The sequence below is a fragment of the Pseudorasbora parva genome, chromosome 7 (genome assembly GCF_024679245.1).
Source record: "Pseudorasbora parva isolate DD20220531a chromosome 7, ASM2467924v1, whole genome shotgun sequence".
Classification (NCBI taxonomy): domain Eukaryota; kingdom Metazoa; phylum Chordata; class Actinopteri; order Cypriniformes; family Gobionidae; genus Pseudorasbora; species Pseudorasbora parva.
Genome location: NC_090178.1, coordinates 13531614 through 13548406, shown reverse-complemented (window position 1 = coordinate 13548406; position 16793 = coordinate 13531614). Strand labels below are relative to the sequence as shown.

At 36.8% G+C, this 16793-nt stretch overlaps 1 protein-coding gene across 1 annotated transcript; it reads left to right on the top strand.

The window, feature by feature from the left end:
* Positions 1-2076: 2076 nt before the first annotated feature.
* oscp1b (organic solute carrier partner 1b) lies at positions 2077-14139 on the top strand. The gene is made up of 10 exons (XM_067449571.1): positions 2077-2404; positions 4734-4888; positions 5191-5358; positions 5660-5740; positions 5873-5976; positions 8839-8967; positions 9190-9259; positions 10528-10667; positions 12786-12849; positions 13088-14139. Exons 1-10 carry the CDS (start codon positions 2077-2079, stop codon positions 13205-13207), a joined length of 1359 nt encoding a protein of 452 aa, XP_067305672.1. The 3' UTR covers positions 13208-14139.
* The last annotated feature ends 2654 nt before the right edge of the window (positions 14140-16793 follow it).

The following is a 16793-nucleotide window of genomic DNA, read 5'->3' as shown; positions in this document are numbered from 1 at the left end:
ATATCATAGAATATATTTTTTAAGGATTTCAAATAGCAAAGAATTGTATATCCTTAGACTCAAAGTGTTTCAATCAGCCTAAGAATTGTATTTTATTTGTTTATTATTGGTGGGATATAGATGAGAAAAATATTTTAGCTGGTCCAGAATGATTTGTCTTCCATAGTCGTTAATTGCATGTGCTTGTGAATGTAAAATATTCTGTCCTGTAAAACTATTTGTCAAATGGATCGTTCACCCTCATGTCCAAACCTATAAGACTTGCATCATATTTTAAACATTTACTAACCCTCAACCCTCATGTATAACTTTTCTTTACACGAAATAAATAATATCATACAAATTTGGAATGACATGAGGGTGAGTAAATAAGGACAGCTTTTTCTCTTTTGGGTGAACTATCCTTTTAATTGCACAAATTACTCAAAAATGGAATGGAAAATATTATGAAATAAATATTTTTCTTCCTTAAATGGGGTTTAATTAGGAAGTGTTATTTTGTCTAACAATTGATAGATCTAAATGTGTCATTCTTTTTACAAACCACCTAGGAAGAAAGACATTCTTTCGGCTTCCTTGCTGGACTGCTCATTTTGATTGACATGTCAAACCCAGTCGTCACTCAGCCTGGTGCTGGCTCTTATGGTACAAATGTGCAGACTGGAGAGTGGAGCACAGGTCTTTGTTCATGTTGCAGTGACCTACTTATCTGTAAGTTCTGAGATCCGCTAGCAAACCCTTTGAATGATATGCAACACAAGTGCTGAAGATGTTATTGGTATATTTTAGCTGTGGTTTAATATTTAGCTAAGCCACGTTACTGCTTTTATCAGTGGCACATTGTAACAATGCATTATCGTTTAGCTTTTTTTTTCTTCTTCTTCCATTGTATAGGTGCTCTTGGCACTATCTGTCCAATAGCTCTTAGCTGTTACACAGCAAACAAGTATGGTGAGAATGTGTGTCTTCCATGTATACCTGGAGGAATGGCTGCAATGAGGACACACATGCGTCTGACCTATGGAATACAGGTAAATCCTACTAAAAATCATGAAGAATTATTATCCATGCATTTATTCCTGTCTGCTTGCATTTATTACACAACACCTTTTTCTTTTCTTTTTCCCTGCAGGGCACAGTATGCAATGATGCTTTGATGACCTGTTGCTGTGGAATATTTGAAACATGTCGAATGGCCAGAGAAATTCGTATCAGGAATGGAGAGACCTAGTTTTTACTGTTTCAGTTTTAAAATTCTTTTATATTTTCAAAAGCACATACATTTACCAAAATCAACGTTGATTAGATAATTATATTTTAAGTCCTATTCAAATCACCAAAGGCACCAAGGAACAGCCCATGAACATACATTCTTTGAAAAGATGACCAGGTTACTTATAAGTAACCCCTGTTTACTATTATTGCAGTAAAGTGTTTGTTCATTTCTGTGAATTTAAGATTGTGTGACTGCTTTCAATATTTATGTATTCGTTGTCAAATGTGCTAACAATTTTGAAGTAATGCTCATAATGTGCCAACTTGCAGCATTAATATGGTACTGGACAGGAGCTGTAGCCTATTTAATATTTGCCTCACAGTACAGTGGAATCCTATGAAATAAAAAACTAAACAACACCATATTTTCACGTTTGTTTAGCCTACTATTTTAAGTCGGTTGCTGTTGATTTATTTTAGTTTTTTTGACTCCACAAAGGACCATACAAATTATATATCTACCTTTACGTTTACACCTTACTCAACTCAACGTTACATGTACAAAAGGTTTTATTTTTTATTTTTTGGAACACAGATAACATGAGACACATATCACACACACACACACACACACACACACACACACACACACACACACACACACACACACACACACACACACACACACACACACACACACACACACACACACACACACACACACACACACACACACACATCAAACTATTAAGAAAACAGAATTAGAAACTCGAGGTTGAGCAAGGCAAGAAAGTACATTTTTAAACGAGATACAGTAATAAAAAAAAATATTAAAAAAATTATTGTAATGAACTGTTTTTCATGAAGATACGTATTGCGTCATCATCGCGCAGCAGTACGAGCGCCTCTGATTGGCTGTTGTTGGCGGTGACCTGGCAACCGAGAGAGGGCTTTAAGACGCTTATTTATTCTGCAGGATCTTTCGCTACAGTCACACAGAGCGCTTATCGCGGCTGTTTATTGACAACCAGTGATTGCTTACCGATACTAGCTGCTCTTTATCCACCTCCAGAGGGGATGTCGACGCGAACGCTGCCTCTTCTCTTCATTAATCTGGGTGGAGAAATGCTGTACATCCTGGATCAGCGTCTGCGGGCTCAGAATATCCCAGCAGATAAAGCGAAGAAAGGTAGATGGCAGCTAATATGCCAGGGAGTTGATAAAGCAAGTCTGTTCTGGAGACCCAGAGTATGACTTAAACATTGTATTTATGGTCAGCGTTTGTGATCTTTCTGAAAGAAAGTAGTTGTATGGTCGTTTGCTATTGCTGTACATAATTAGCCAGTTAGCCTATGTATGTGAATACAGTGATCCCAGTTCAATTACACGCAGGAACATGTCATATCTGCATACCTTGTAGACGACGTTATTTAAATGAGCGGGGGCGTGGGGCGTGGTGTTAAGTGCGCAATAGATTGTCCATGAAGACATACATTACCCCCAAAATGTGAGCGTCATTGCATTAGAAAACAATATTAGTTATAGCACAAATATAACAATTTACAAAATATTATTGTGTATTCAATTAAATAATAGAATTCAAAATACTATTGAAATAGTGTCCATACTTATTTATTTATTTTCACGTTCACAAGAAGTTCTCATAATGAAGGTGATGACGTTTGTATGTTGTAAGTTTATAAAAAAAGAAAAATGTACTGTGCATTGATACTTCTGTTGCATGCAACACTGTGGCTCAATTACATTTGCTCAACAACAGCTTGCCAGTATCACAGTTTCCTGTATAACATTTGAGGGTTTCCTCTCTTTTTTTGCATTCTGAAATATTCTTAAAGGCACAATATGTCATATTTTTGGATTAAAATATCCAACAACCAACCACTAGAACAATGTTATATATTTAGTTTACTTGTGTACTTACATTTATCCCAAATGTTTCCAAGAATGGTTAAATTCAGGGGAATAAGCCATTTTAACCAGGACACAGCTTGCATAAAAGCGTGTCAGTGCCTTGCTTATTAATAACATCATAACGGTGTTACCCTCAATTTCCTATTAGAAACCATGGAAACACCAAAAATGCTTATATTATCTGTTTTATCAGATGAGCAACTATTTGGATACAGTCATCAAAAGAAAACTAGTCATTATTATATAGCTCAGATATTAACACTATTAGTATTAACACAGTTAGTCTTATTGTTTAAATCTCATTTTCTTGATTTACAGAGTACCTTGTTTTACCTGCCTAATATTGATCTAGCTTACTGTAGTGTGCTAGCCTAGAAATCTAGAGGCACCCTAGTGGCAGCAAATCTAATCTGCCGCGAGTATCGTCTAGCAACTCTCAATACAGTTCTGAGCTGTAAAAACCAAACTCTGGTCAGGCCAATCAATCGCATCGTGTATAGAGTCGGTGGGTGGGGCTTAACATAGTGAAAGCCGAGCTGCGCTTGCGTGCTTCTAGTAAACACTGAAGCTAGCGAATGGCGGGCTTTCGAATCAGCTTTGACTTCGACTCTGGAAGACTTGGAGTTAAGCTTTTAAGCTTGCCAGGCTAGCAGTGTGCAACAAATGTCTCATAGTAGCCGGCGAGTAAATGCAGAGAATAGCATTATAACATAACTTTCAACACTGAAATGTAAATGATAAAGCAGCGCTGTGTTACCCCACATACGCTTGACCGGAAGAAGAGGAAGCGGACGTCTGTGACATTATAAAAGCTCAGCGAAATCAAAGCGTCATAAAGCTACGGCCTTGTTTTGAATAAGCGACCTCTAGTGTTGAAAAACATATCGTGGCTTTAATGATCTTTATAGCTGTGCTGACATTTCCCATTGGTTATCAAAGTGTGCTACAGAGGTCTCAAAACCGTGCAAATAAGTTGCTTGTTGCTTGTGATGTATACACATGTAGCTGATGCCGTATCTGCTAATTAGTTATCTTCCTTAGAGGATCATTTTAAATATGTCCTTTTTGATTTGCAATCTTTGTAGCCACTGTAGCAGATTGGCTAGAGGAGGACAGAAAAAGAGGTATTGTTAACATTCTGCTTGCTTTGCTGCTGGCCATAGAGCAAAGTAGTGCCAGCTCTCATAGGCACTTGCTGTGTAGAGGGAGATGGGCTTTTTGGCTACTTTAATTGTAATTTCACATGTTTTCGTGTGAGAAATACACTATTGTAGAATGAGAACCCCAAATATTCAGGAAGCTTATACAGTTATTTTTGTACTACTGAGATATAAATGAAATCCTCCATGGCAGTTTGTTTCTAGCATTTGTGTTTTCCTCAAGTCAACATTTGATTACTTTTTTTCAGCTCATTTCTCTGTGAAAACATCTGCCAATTTTGATTTTTCACAATTTTTGCTATCTTTCTTAGCAAAACGGCTTTCTACAGTACAGAAATCGCATCGTTTCGGCTTTGTTATCAGCTTCATATTTGCACAGAATTGCTTTTGACTCAACTCTGCAACTCTGTCTTTGTGTTGTGGTAGTTATGAATGATATCATTACCACCATGTTCAATAAGAAGTTCCTGGAGGAGCTGTTCAAACCACAAGAGCTGTACTCCAAGAAGGCCCTCAGGACGGTGTTTGACAGACTGGCTCACGCCTCCATCATGAGACTCAACCAAGCTAGTATGGACAAGGTGAAAGCTAGTCAAAGATGCATTGTCATTTTCAGTATTTTCCTAGTGTGAACTTTCTACAAAACACTATGTATTATCAGTAAACAAATCAGTTATTATGAATAGTTTTGAAATTCAGGTAGTTCTGTTCACTGCTGTCCTTTTATATTGAACTTTACTTTAAAATTCTCTTTTATATTTAATAATATTGTTATTTATGTATAAATATCATATTTTAGGAAGTGAAGTAGTGATAAATGGCTCCCTCTGGTGTGTAATATGATGAAATATGTAATGGCTCCTTGTGCTTTTCCCATGCGCAGCTCTATGACTTGATGACCATGGCGTTCAAGTATCAAGTCCTGCTGTGTCCTCGCCCTAAAGACATCCTCCTTGTGTCCTTCAACCATATGGATGCCATCAGGGATTTTGTGAAAGACACTCCCAGCATCCTCAGCCAAGTGGATGAAACAAACAAACAACTCATAGAGGTAGAAGAGTCTCTTCAGTCTCTGTGTAAAGTCGAATTCTGTCCTCGGAATTAGAATAACAATAATAACTGTTAATTTAATATTAGTTTAATATTAATATTATATTATGCTAATGTTATTATTTAATATAATAATATATTTTCCATTTTTTGGTATATAATAAAAACACAGTATATAATATTATTTAATATTAAAGCATATTATTTAGATTATTATTATTGGGCAATTATTTAGTGATCATTGTCAGCTCTACTCTGATTTTGGCTTTGAAAGTGTATTATTCTTTTGCTTGCAATTTTAGATATATACCCCTTTATCTGGTGGAGAGTTTCAACTAATTAGACAAACACTGCTTATCTTCTTTCAAGATATGCATATAAGAGTAAGTCTTTTCTCTATTTTGATTTATGTTCATGAATACAGAATACTTGGGGAAAACAAATCTTTATGAAGGAAATAATAATTTTGTCAAAGCCGAAACATATTTGAACATGATATGTAACTTGTTTTTTAGGTATCAATTTTCCTGAAAGATAAAGTACAGAACTCCAATGGCCGATTCGTCCTTCCAACGTCAGGCCCTGTTCCGTATGGGACACACGCCCCAGGACTCGTGAGGTTTGCTGGATAGGATTCTGTTAATGTAGTATCAATAACAAGAAACACATATTTTTCCAGTATTGATGTGACCAAGGCATTTAAATGGCTGAGAATGGCAAGATTTGATCTGAACATTATGAACAAATGGTTTTGCATTTGTTTGCTCTGAAATCACCCCAGTCATTTAGAGCAGACAGTGTCTGATGGTGGGGGTTTAAAGTTAATTGCATTAACAAGAGTCTCGGACATATAAGAGTGCTATTCTAAGTATAGCTGGGTCTGCGTTTAGACTGTGATTAAAAGCAGTTATTCTAATAGTGTTTAGAGGTAGTTGACATATAACCTGTCCATTAACTATTTTTTATTAACATCAAGATTTAACTTAAAGGGGGGGTGAAACACTCAGTTTCAGTCAGTGTCATGTCAATCTTGAGTACCTATAGAGTAGCATTGCATCCTGCATATCTCCGAAAAGTCTTTATTTTTTTAATAATTATATAAGAAAGATGCGCTGTTCCGAGTCTTTCCGAAAAAAGCCGAGCGGGTGGGGGCGTGTCGTGTGAGCGGAGCTAAATAATGACGTGTGCAGCAGCGCGCTGTGTGTTGAGTCGAGTGCGTCATCCCTAACAGCGGTAAAAAAACTTTATTCAAAAAAAAAATATGGCTTTTAATCAGATACAGCCATACATCTATGATCCGGAATCAGACCCAGAGGTTGCAGTTGAACAGGAGCAGCAGCAAAAACGACTAGAGCAGGACGTCTGTATGTGGTAAGTTACAAGTTATACACTAACTATATAATATGCTTAGCGGCTTGTGTTATTTACATATTTATACTTGAATTATATCGTCGTATTTTTGTCTTTGAAGGTGTACATGTGGGAAGTGCAGTTGTGCACGTGTGTTTGTGTGTTTACGCGTGGTTTGTGTAGACAATTGTAACGTTAGTAAGCGGACTGGTTTTGCACCGCAGGCTAGTGTTTACATAGATAGACACGGAATAGTAGCGCATTTGAATGAAGAAGCGCGCTTATTTAGTTCAACATATTTCCCCACTCTTTGTGTATTGTTGTTTGGAGTGCTTTTACAATACACAAACATAAAGTTACACATATAGTGGCCAGCTAAACAAATGTACACGCACTACACATCGCATGCTCCATTGATCAATTAACTATACGTGATCATGTTTGGGCTACTTGATGAGCATAGGCAAAAACACAGACATTTGAAGCACTCTTACTCACAGCCTGCGGTTCTAACGTTAGGACCTTTATCGTTGGGACTGCTCCATCCTTCAGCATTAGGCGATTGGAAAAGCCGGCGTCAAGCTGGGCCTTGTTTATGAAACAGTCGGCACCGAAATGCAGCGAACAGATATAAACATTCGCCCAACTCAGTTGCTGATCCGGAAAAGCAAATTACATCCACTGTTGCCTTAACGCGGGGTTTTTGGCGAATCTGTGCAGGACTGTCTTGGTCTGGCAACCAAAAACCCACTTTTTTGGTGACATTGTTATGTGCTATGTGTAATTGTCACCTGTCCAGCATCCTACAAACCAGCGTTTTGATGGGCATAGCCTGTTGCTTTCGCTCTCTCCCTCGCTCTCTCCCTCGCTCTCTCTCACGCGCTTCCGGTAGAATTGTCCGTAAGGCCCATACAAGGAAATTCCGCCCCCACTAACGTCAATGGGGGCGCATGATCTCAAAAAACTTGCCGAAACTTATGACTAACCGGAAGTAGTATTTTTGACAAAGAAATACTCCCATCAAACGTCCACCTTAACTTTTGAAACTTTGTCTATGTTTAGTATGGGATTCCAAGTCTTTAACAGTGTAAAAAGATCAGTATGCATGAAACAGCATTTCACCCCCCCTTTAACATTTTTCTGAATTTATTATATGAGCAGGTGTTGAAACCTTTTCTTTTAAGTACATTTTTTTACTTGTGATGGGAGAAATGAATTTTGACATTATATTTTATTTTAAATAATAATTTGAATATATATATATATATATATATATATATATATATATATATATATATATATATATATATATATGTATGTATGTATGTATGTATGTATGTATGTATGTATGTGTATGTATATATATATATATATAATATATATTCAAATTATTATTTAAAATAAAATATAATGTCATATATACACACATGTCACCTGTTAGTGGGTGGGATATATTAGGCAGTAAGTGAGCATGTTGTTAAGCTGGTGGAGGCAGTGTGATGCTTTGGGCAATGTTCTCCTGGGAAACCTTGGGTCCTGCCATCCATGTTACTTTGATAAGTACCAACCAAGCAATTGCTGCAGACCATTCCCTGGTGGCTGTGGCCTCTCTCAGCAGGATAATGCGCCCTGCCACAAAGCAAAAATGGTTCGGGAATGGATTGAGGAGCACAACAATGAGTTCGAGGTGTTGACTTGGCCTTCAAATTCCTCAGATCTCAAACCAATAGTGCTGAACAAACAAGTCAGATCCATGGAAGCCCCACTTCACAACTTACAGGACTTAAAGGATCTGCTGCTAATATCTTGGTGCCAGATACCACAGCACACCTTCAGGGGTCTAGTGGAGACCAAGCCTCGATGGGTCAGAGCTGTTTTGGCAGTAAAAGGGGGGCCAACACAATATTAGGTCCTAATGTTATGCCTGATTGGTTTATTTATATATATATATATATATATATATATATATATATATATATATATATATATATATATATATATATATATATATATATATATATATATATTATAAATGGCATGTACAAATAATGAAATAATCAGATCATCTATAATAAGAAATGCGGTGTAACATGATTTTATTATTTATCAATAATTTTTTCATTTTTTCCAGGTTGTTTAGCTGTAGTGGCGAGGAGGTGAGAAGAATGCAGTTCCGCGATGGTGGCAATTACAGCACCGCTCTCCGTGAGGGATCTTTTGAAATGTATGGTGATCGAGTCATCAAACTGGGCACAAACATGTGAGCATCAACCACGTTCTAATAATACTCCTACTAATATTCAGTAGTGGAATCATATTGCTCACACCCGTGGATCTTTAGATACAGGGGTGTAATTAATCACGTTTTATCTGTAGCAAAACGTCATCTCTAATGGATTTGTGAATAATTTAGCTGTAAACTTGAGACAGGTAGCCTTTCACTGGAGCATCAGCTGTACAATTGTCCTGTTCGCTCTTTCAGGTACAGTGTGAGCCGCCCTGTTGAGACACACATGTCTGGAACCTCCAAAAATTCCTCACAGCACACCAAGGTAAGATTATAAATGAATTATACTTTTGTGTTTGCATATTCTTTTTAAAGTTCCCCTATTGTGCTATTTTAAAGATTCCCCGTTTTGTTTTGGAGGGCTCCTACAATAAGTTTACATGCATCCAAGGTCAAAAAACAAAATTTTGTTATAATATACATTGCATCATCACCTCTTTTCTCAGGCCCCATCCACACGAAGCCAGAACTTTCCCAATCTGACCTTTTTCCCCCTCGTTTTAAGAAATATCTGCGTATACACGAGATCACTGAAACCGACTCAAAATGATGTAGTGTACATGCCAGGCCAGTGTGTGGCGCTGTAATTCTGCCTCAGAAATACACGGTAAACGGAGAAGAAGAGAGTTGTGGCTAGAAGGGGTATAGCAGTGGTTGGAATTGAGGCAAAATCTCACGACAAAATAACATTAAATACATTTACTACTTAATAGATGTGTTTTTTTTAAAAGCCTACACCTACCCCAACCCTAAACCTACCCTTACAGTAATGCAGATACATTAATTAAATGACGCGATATTGATGTACGCATGCCTATTGACCGTAGTTTTATCCCTTTACTCTATCACCATCCTGGACGTAGTGTGAATCGATCACCGTTTCACAAAATATACGGATTGGCTGTACACACAAAAACGTAAGATTGTCGTTTTCAGATTTTTCCACTCTAGGACCCGGCTTCAGAAAATGTCGGATTCATGCTTCCAAAACGCCGGATCCGTGTGGACGAAACACTGATATGGTATGGTATTTATAGGTATACAGCTAAACGCGTCTCCGTGTGGATGCACAGGGCCTCAGAGTGCCTGAAAAATTTCAGCCTCTCTAAACCCCGCCTTTCGGAGAGCCTACTCTCCTCTGATTGGTCAGATGGCCTAGTCTGTTGTGATTGGTCTACCACAGCTCATCCTGGAAATTAATCTGTGATTACCATATCTAAATTTCAGCTCCAAAGGCTTCCTTGATACACAGTGATTAAAACGGTAACAATGTCATCAGTTTTACCATGGTCGGTCTTCTCAACATGTTGACAACACAAATCAAACTCTTCCAGTCTCAGCTACAACCACAGTGTCTGAGAACAGGTCAAAGTAGATGTTGTTAGCGGGCAGCCAATTAAGACCATAGGCAGCATTATGCCATTTTTTTTTTACAAACCTGCGTGCATAGGTTTGTGCATGAAGTAAGACTGGAATTACTGACAACTCATTTCAGGCTGTTCAGAATCGGTTCTTTCTTTTGGTCTTTTGAAGGTCAACACAACTCCGAATCCTTTGGCAAAAGAAGAGTTGAACCTGCTTGCTAGACTAATGGGAGGTCTGGAAGTGCAGAAACCAGCTGGCACTGAGTCGGGTTTCCGAGTTAACCTCTTTGCCACTGATGAGGAGGAAGAGTAAGTATTAATTTAAAGTGAATTTGATTACACTGTCATTCATTTAAAGATGCATTTCAGAAACATGTCTAGGTTGTATTTCACCACAAAATATAAACAAATGCATGCCACATGTCTTCATATTTTACTTGCTTTTAATTATTATTACTCAACAGATTCTCATTAGACCCTCTTTATTGAAATATATATAGTTTGGGGTCATTAGATTTTTTTTTAATGAAATGTATTAGTGCTTGCAATCGATAAACTAAATAAGCTTAAAGGGTAAGTTCACCCAAAAATGAAATTTATGTCATTAATGACTCGCCCTAATGTCGTTCCTCACCCGTAAGACCTCCGTTCATCTTCAGAACACAGTTTAAGATATTTCATATTTAGTCCGAGAGCGTATCTAAGTCTATGCACACTTTACTGTCCATGTCAGAAAGGGAATAAAAACATCATCAAAGTAGTTCATATGTGACATCAGTTAGTTAATTAGAATCTCTTGAAGCATCGGAAATACATTTTGGTTCAAAAATAACAAAAACTATGACTTTATTCAGCATTGTCTTCTATTCCGCGTTTGTTTTTAAACTTCAAATAAAGATTCAAACGGTCATGAATCAGCGGATTGATTCATGATTCGGATCGCCAATGTCACGTGATTTTAGCAGTTTGGCAGTTTGACACGCGATCCGAATCATGAATCAATACGCTGATTTATGACCGTTTCAATCTTTATTTGAGGTTTGAAAACAAATGTGGTGTCTGAAGATGAACGGAGGTCTTACGGGTGTGGAAAGACATTAGGGTGAGTCATTAATGACATCAATTTTTGGGTGAACTAACCCTTTTACTAATTAATCACACATTTTTTTAAATTAATCGCTATTAAATACTAAATATATGTTTTTAATATTTAGATTTTAACAAGTTTTAAAAAATTTTTTTTTATATTTCACAGTTACTCTCCAAATTAGACTTAAAGACTGTAATGTCATCTTTTTATGAATGAAGGCCAGTATCACTGATATTAATACTGCTTCTGATGTCTATCAAGCTACCAATTTCAACATTTATTAGGCTTTAAAAAAATGAAGCGAACTTCAAACAATCTTCACATAAACCCATTATAATAAATGTCACATTTGCCTGTGGCCTTCCTACCTGTTAGACATATTTAAATTGAATAAAGTTATCAAACAAAAATAAGTATAGATTAATCCGTATTAAAGCTACACTTTTCTCTGTTACTTTTGTTCTTTGATTAACATTAATGATAGACATCACAGCAACTGTTTCATTAGGCCGCTGTCACTTTAAGATCTGCTGTTGCCACACATGAATTTTGACAGCACTAAAATGTATACTTTTTGGGGCAAATAATGGCACAAATTCTAGTAAATTGATGAGGGCAAACCAGTGTAAATCACCTCGCATGATTCATTTAAATACCCTCATCCCATGAATTGTGCTCCTTGAAGAGAAACTCCTACAAATGCATATGCAATAAGGTCAGCTGCCAAAATAACCCTGTCCACACCTTTTCAGCGCTAATTTATCACTGCGTGTTTTTAGTAAATCCTGACAGTAGTTTTTTCATGCTAAAAGAGGGTTTGTGCTGGTCCAAGCTGTAAGTAAATCTGGCCCTTATACTTTTAAATTTTACTTAAATCTTTTAAACTTCCTATCCTATTCATCAAACTATCTTGAAAAAAAAAAGTGTCCTTGTTTTCACAAAAGTATTAAACCACGCAACTGTTTTCAACATTTATTATAAGAAATGTTTCTTGAGCACCAAATCATCATATTAGAATGATTTCTGAAGGGCCGCGTCACTTTAAAGACGAGGAATGATCCTGAAAATTCAGCTTTGCCATCACAGGAGTAAATTAGATTCTCAAACCAAATTAAAATAGAAAACAGTTATTTTAAGTAATTCAGTTCATTATTTTGTGAATTTTCATTTATTTTGATCAAATAAATGTACCCTTGGTAAGCATGCATGTATGTATGTATGTATAAAAAAGGGCATATAAATGGTTTCAAACATGAAAGTACTGCTTGGTATGTCAGTGAAATGTGTTTTTTGCATGAGATTTCATACAAAAATTGAAATACAGATTATCCCCACAGGGAGGCGTTGATATCAAGACCGGATGAGCTTTCTTATGAAGTTATTAATATCCAGGCAACAAAGGTAAAGCTTGATGTTTGTACGCTTGCAAAGTAATACACTTAGGTTGTTTCAGCAGAATGCTATGTGATCCTTGGCCTCAGAAAACATTGTAATGCCTGTGATCCACCTACACTGAAACAAAGCTCTCAGCTTGTCTAATTGGTTTTTGACAGGCTAAAGATTTTGAGTCTTGGGTTAACTTTATACTGCCAAAGAGGACCATGGGAGTAACAATAAACCTCTGGCTGGCTCATTTCAGGACAAACAGACCAATGCTGAGCTGGCTAAGATCATGGGAGAGTTTGGAGAGACGGGAGAACCTTCCCCCAGTTCCAGCAGCAAGGGTGATGACCTCCTGGCCATGATGGATGGACTGTGACTTAAACTTGGCGTTCCCTTTGACTGAGGAGAGTAACTGAGCAGTTAAGCAGGATAAAGTGCTACAATGTCTTACCCAGCAAAGAGGCCTTTTGTCTGGAGCTACAGTGACAAACATATATATATTCAGAACAACCGCTCAGTTCAACGAGAAATTCTTTCTTTGAGAATTCGGTGCATTTTTGTCTCCTGCCACCTAAATGCGAAAAATGCAAATAGCAGGTGTAGAAATATAATATGCGTCTTACTGTGGGACCATATTCACTTTTCCATATTAGTTCCATGAAGTTAGTTTGGACCTACTTCAGCAAATGGTTTGATATCGGTCTTCAGAGTTGAGTCTGCCGGCAATGTGGGCTTTGATGCTACAGACACTTCTGTGACATTTAGATCAGTGGACAGAATGAAACGCCTTTCCTAGACTGTCTTAGTTCTCTAAGAGGACAATCCGTGCACATGGAATTCATTTCAATCCATCTGATGTGCAACCGAGAGGTGCGGGATATGTATCCACACTACAAGCGATGCTTAAGACAGGGTAATGGAAGAAAACCGAAGTGCACTTGTGGTAAATATTTAGCACAGATCCCAAAACTGGTTTACAGGAAGCCCCAGGACAATTGGTGTATGTTTGTTTTTGCCTTTTTTCAAAGGGAGTGCAACAAAGTCAGGTATTTCAATGTCAAGAAATTCAAGTCTTTGAGTGTGAAAATGTCCATAACTGTTGCATTATGTTACATGACAATGTATACTGTATGTGAAACCACCTTCCATGGAAAGAAAGCACTGCAATATGAATGGAGGATGAAATTGTTTCTATTTTTCTTAAGCATAATAGAGCTTATTTATTGAAGTTATTGTACTGTATATGAATGTTCATTGCTGTCTGTTTATTGTTTCATTATATTGAAATAGATTTGAATGTAAAAAATAAAGTAGTTTTTTTTTGCAAATAATGACTGATCACGATTCCATAAGTTCCTGTTTTATGTATTGATTGTTTAAAAAATAATAATAATTAATTTCAACAAAGCAATAATACTATTTTCTTGTGAGGCGAACATAAAAAGTAAAAAAAATAAAGGGATAGTTCACCCAAAAATTTAAATTAGCCCATGATTTTCCTCAAGTCATTCTAGGTGTATATGACATTCTTCTTTCTGATGAATGCAGTCAGAGTTATATTGAAAAAATCCTGGCTCTTTCAAGTTTTATACTGGCAGTGAATGGAAGCCCAAAATTTGAAGCCCAAAAAAGTGCATCCATCCATTATAAAAGTACTCCACAGTCTTTAAGTCTAAGGCTCTGGTGGGTTAACAAAGACCTGAAGAGAATCGATGGGTTTGTGTAAGAAAAATATCCATATTTAATAAGTTATAAAGTAAAATATCTAGCTTCCAGCAAACCGCATTGAGGGTGAGTAAATTATGGGATAATTTTCATTTTTGAAAAATGACAATTCTGTCACCATTTACTCACCCGAACGTTGTTCCAAACCTGTATGAGTTTCTTTGTCCCACTGAACACAAAAAAAAGATATTTTGAAGGTTGTCAGAAACCAAAAAGTTGAGATACCAGCATTTTGGTGAAGCACATTCTTCAAAATATCATCTTTTGTGTTCAGCAGGAGAAAGAAATACAGTTTTGGAACAACTTGAGGGTTAGTACAAAAAAAAGTCACAAAATTTAGTAGGTTAGGGCTGCGTGTGGAAAGACAAAGAACCGATTTGAAACTTGGCTTTATCTCTGATCCAGCACCAGCACTGCCTTGGTTGAAAAGGAGTATTTAAGAACACTAGATGGCGCAATATAATAATGCAGCATTGTTGGCATCTTAAGAGCAGAACGATCACTTTAGTTATCACAAATATGTCTCACAGCCAGGAATACCTAGACTAGAGAAATGTCTAAAAGGAGTTGTCACTTCAACGTTGGCTTGTGCAGTTTAATACACCACAGTTTAAACATTTTGAACACCCAGTACTGATTTTTTTATACGTCTGACTGTGGTTTTATATGAGGAGAATGTACAATTTTATGAAAAAAGCCCCTGTTCATTTTCCCTTAACTCCCTAAGTGTCTCTCTGGCACATGCTGTTGAAGCACTTGATCTGTTATGACTTTTCCAGACTAGCAATACTGAAAACCCCTGTGTTCATTTGAATAGTCGTGGGAGACGTCTCTTCGCCCACACAGTTATGAATGAATCGATGTCACATTTGTTCCTCCATGAGAAAGAGCTTCTGATTTTCATTACCTGTGCTTTTTTTAACTCCTACAGTACAAAAGATGTTGACATGATGTGACTCTGCACTGCTGCATTTGTGGGACACTGCATCTTACAGGACATTATAACATGATATTAACACAAAAGAAGATATTTTAAAGAATGTTTGTAATCAAACAGTTGATGGTAGCCATTTTTCTTCCATACAGGAATTTATTTTTTATTTTTTATACTGCTATGGAAGTCAGTGGCTGCTGTAAACAGTCTGGTTACCAACACTCTTTAAAATAATTTTGTGTTCAACACAAGAAAGAAACTTATACCGGTTTGGAACAACATGGGTGAGATGACAACATTTTCATTTCACATATATTTGTAAAAATATAATAATACAAAAAGTAATAAAGCAATCAGAAGAATCATTTAACAAATAAGAATCTGGAAACATCTCAGACATCAGTACGCTTTAACTTTTCAGATAAAACTGAGTGACTTTCTTGTAAATATTGTGCAAAATAAAATACATATGAATAATATTTATGGGAAAGGTTTAAAGCCTCTATTAAAAAACTAGAGGTAATCACGCAAAGTCCAGACTTTATAGTAAGGTCCTTGTGAAATTGTCCTTCCAATCTTTTTCAATACCACTGTTTCTTTATCAGGCAAGGGCACTAGTAAAGTATGATTCACAGCTTCCACCCCACACACCGTGGGTTGGCCAATGTTTAGCCACGGGCTTATAAAAGTGTTTCATGTGGTTTAAGGCAAAGGCCATGCTGAGTCAAGACAGGAAGACAGCACAGCCTTAAATCAGTTACTGGCCTTTAAAAACACTCTCTGTTTGACACGCAGTGCTGCACCAACCCACTAAATTGAAACTCACTGTCGTGGGTGCAGCTGGTTAGTTTGGGGGTATCTAAAATTGGATACGATCTCGAGGGTCTTGCTCATGCAAGAAACCCCTGGAGGGTTGCTGTATTCACGTGAATTTATCTATTCATTTACCCTTTAATCTCGGGTGTAATCCATGTGTCGTTTTATTTCACCTGACATTGATTCCTAAGATATGTCCCACAGTTTCTCAATATGAATTTTTATATTAATCAAGGATAATCACTAGATTGTTCTTAACACAAATGCAACATTATATTTTATTGATTTTCTTTATTTTAGCAATATAATGGCATTATCATAACTTTTAAACCACCTGTCTGCACTGCAGTTCACAACTCAATTTAGATATTAAGAGGCCTACACATATTTTAGGCTACAGAAACACTGTTTGATAATGATGTTTAATTTGAAAAATAGTTAAGGTTTTTCTGTAACGTTTCGTATATAAAGAAGTGAATAAGCTACA

Coding starts and splice junctions, on each gene's coding strand:
- oscp1b (XM_067449571.1), top strand. CDS start 2,077: ATGAAGATACGTATTGCGTCATCATCGCGCAGCAGTACGAGCGCCTCT. Junction 2,405..4,733: donor AGCAGATAAAGCGAAGAAAG/GTAGATGGCAGC, acceptor GTGTTGTGGTAG/TTATGAATGATATCATTACC. Junction 4,889..5,190: donor ACCAAGCTAGTATGGACAAG/GTGAAAGCTAGT, acceptor TCCCATGCGCAG/CTCTATGACTTGATGACCAT.